Consider the following 3,366-nt stretch of genomic DNA (forward strand, 5'->3'; position numbering starts at 1 on the left):
GAAGGTTGAGGCGGAAGGATTTCCGGAGCCCAGCAGGTTGAGGCTGCGGTTCCGGGAGCGGCCACTGCACTCCAGCCTGGGTGACAGAGTGAGACTCCAACTCAAAAAAAAAAAAAAAAAAAGAAATGTAGAATCCCAGGCTTCACCCCAGAACTACTGAATCAGAATCTGCATTTTAACAAGTACCCCCTCCCCCGGGTGTTTACTATGCACAGTAAAATTTTGAAAGGACTTTTCTAAACCACTCTCTACCAGTTAGACACAAATGCTAATTAAATCAAATTGTGACCTCATTTAAGCCCTACAACAATCTGGGAAGTCAGAAGAGGCCGATGTTATTGTTCCATTTTACATGGGGACACTAAGGCTCTGAAAGTTTAAGTACCTTGAACTGAACCCATATGTGCCTGAAGCCAGTGAGATGCTCTGACCATACCCAGTCTCAACTCCCTCCAACTAGAATGTCTTCATTCCCTCTCTCCACCTTGAATTCTTCTGATCCTTCTAGGCTCCACTCAAAATCCCTTCCTGCTGGACAAATCTTTGTTTATCCATATCCCACTGGGCAGTTTAAGATTGCTTCTTCTTTCATGGTCTCCATAAACTCCCTGCACATGCTTTCTCTCTTGCCCATTTTTTTTCTTTAAGAAATATATACTGAGTACAACCTGTGTACCAGGTACATAGTAGATGCTGAGTAAATGTTTATTGAACCAAAATGTTCCCAAAGCATTTCTAACTGTGTTTATTAAAGCACTTTGGTCACACTGCTTCTGCCTTCCTCTGTGTTTATTACCTGTCCTTCTCACTGCTCTGAGCTCCTCTGTGTCCCCAGGGCACAGGGTCTGGCATCTCGTAGGGCAAGTTATAAGGTAATAAACCAGATGCTTTCCCATCTAAAAAAAGAACTTGTCTACACACACCTAAGAGTGGAGCATTACCAGGAGTGAAGTCTTCCAGTTCTCAAGAGGGGCAAAGGACAAGTAAGGTGACAGAAACCGCACCATCCCCAATCTTTGGGCTGACACAGGATCCCAGAACTAATTATTGTCACTAAATTTGCAGATATATGGAAGTCTAACCTTCGTTGTCCCAGACCATCAATGTAAGACCTAGAAATGGTAAGCAACCTCTTCAAATTCCCTGGAGTTAAAACCAGGTCCCCAGTAACCTTCCATCATTATTATTATTATTATTTTATTTTTATTTTTATTTTTTGAGTTGGAGTCTCAGTCTGTCGCCCAGACTGGAGTGCAGTGGCCACTCCCGGCCACCGCAGCCTCGACCTGCTGGGCTCCGGCGATCCTTCCGCCTCAGCCTCCCAAGTAGCTGGAACTACAGGCGCGCTATCATGCCCGGCTAATTTTTTGATTTATTGTAGAGATGAGGTCTCGCTTGACCAGGTGGGTTTCGAACCCATGGGTTCAGGCAATCCACTCTCCTCGGCCTCCCAAAGGCACGGGATTACAGGCTGAGTCACTGGCCCCGGCTATTTTTATTATTTTTAAGTTGGAGTCTCACTTTGTCACCCAGACTGGAGTGCAGTGGCCGCTCCCAGTCACTGCAGCCACGACCTGCCAGGCTCTGGCAATCCTTCCGTCTCAGCCTTCCAAGTAGCTGTAACTATAGGCGCACGCTACCACGCCTGGCTAATTTTTTGATTTTTATTGTAGAGATGAGGTCTCGCCAAGTTGCCCAGGTGGGTCTCGAACCCGCGGGCTCAGGCAATCCACTCACTTCAGCCTCCCAAAACGCGGGATTACAGGCTGAGCCACTGAGCCCGGCTACCCTTCCATTATTATTAGGTCAGTGTGCTGGTGTCGCTAGAAAATTGCAAAGAACTGCACAAAGAATAGTTTAGAAAAAAGTGTATTTAAAAGGTAGATTAGAGAAAAAAGATGGATCCACCTCTCCAAGATTGGAAAGGGGGCCAGACACTGATGACAAGTTTGGCATCAAATGTTTGAAGCTGGGTGTTTTTATGTGTTTTTTCCAGGAGGGTGGAAATGGGGATTGATTGGTTTACCACAGGCATTTCTGTGAAATGTAACAGTGGGAGGGGGTTGTCATTGCCATGACAATTGGCTGCCCAGTACAGCAGCGGGCAGAGTTTCAGATAGTTGATCATGTAGGATGTACAGGATCTCCCTGTAAACAGGTAGAGTAGTCCACGTTTCAAGACACAAACATTAAACTTTGAACATCCTTGGATTTAGGGAACAAAAAGGCATTTAGCTGAGAGAAAAATATACTTGGGAAAATTGTAGGAGGACTAGAGCCAAAAATATGAGCCAACACCAAGCCACCCATCTGCAATGACCAAGGTAACCCCAATTAGGCTTTTTTTTTTTTTATTTTTTATCCTTTCAGTCATTTGACAAGAAAAAGAGAAAGGGGCAAAAGTGGCCATGATATAAGGGAAGGACATCCAAGACACAGAGAACCTAGCAGTCCTCATGCTCTGCTTCTCTGTTACTGAAGACCCAGGCAAGGCTCATGTTTCTAGGCCTCAATTTCCTCATCTGTTAAATAAGGGGGTTGGACGAGTTTAAAAAGCTCTTTCCAGCTCTCAGATGCTGAGCTATAAAATGAGAGAAATGTGAACCTTTGGTTGCTATGATCTGAAAATATTTTGAATGTGGAGAATCAAATTGTACAGCAATGCATGAACAAAATAATATGTTAATGACTAAGAAGATTGTTTAATCCAATGGGAACAGCAGAGCTGCTGCTGCGTGGCTGGTGATGTGTGTGTGCGCACGTGCGGCTTTCTTCCTTGGGCTTAAACATGTATTTTGAATCACTAATATAGTAATCAGGCCTCTGGCAGCCTATCTTGCCCAAACACACACATACAAACGCGCACACACACACACACACACACACACACCCCACTTCAAATTAAAATGGGGGGAAAATTCCACTGCTGCGCACATCCTTTTTGTGTTTGGATGGCTTTTTTCTTTTTTTAAAGACATTTTTATAGTGAAGGTGTTGGATTGACAGACCCTGGAGGCCTCTGATCTCAGAACTGGGACGCATGAGCGGGGAGCTAGGGATGTCATTAGTATTCTTCGTAGCACACCAACTGCCCCCTCTTAAGCCTTACAATCGTGTCCAGCATCCAGCCCCGGCCCCTCAACAGGTGCTCAGGGTCCTGCCTGCGCGGAAAAGGAACGCCTCCGGCCGGGGCCGGCGGCGGGAAGGGTTAGGTCGCCAACCTGTCCCCCACGGAAGAGCAGGAGCCAGGAGGCAGACGTAGGCCAGAGGCCGCCCGTGGGCCCACCTACGGCCTCGCTCCCAGCCGGATCCACTCCGGCTTCCTGACCCAGGCTGAGCCCTGCGGGCCAGAGCCCAACCGCGGCC

The 3,366-nt window shown here is 46.9% G+C and overlaps 1 protein-coding gene across 1 annotated transcript in view; it reads left to right on the forward strand.

Moving 5' to 3' along the window:
• The first annotated feature begins 3,040 nt into the window (after positions 1–3,040).
• Positions 3,041–3,366, forward strand: part of FAM83F (family with sequence similarity 83 member F) — a 34,969-nt gene continuing 34,643 nt past the window's right edge. Inside the window, exon 1 of the mRNA XM_008074110.2 lies at positions 3,041–3,207. Within this exon, the coding sequence (XP_008072301.2) occupies positions 3,041–3,207 (167 nt within the window). The remainder of the gene's footprint in view (positions 3,208–3,366) is intronic.

Source organism: Carlito syrichta, unplaced genomic scaffold, assembly GCF_000164805.1.
Source record: "Carlito syrichta isolate Samal-C Ts95f unplaced genomic scaffold, Tarsius_syrichta-2.0.1 Scaffold316302, whole genome shotgun sequence".
Classification (NCBI taxonomy): Eukaryota; Metazoa; Chordata; class Mammalia; order Primates; family Tarsiidae; genus Carlito; species Carlito syrichta.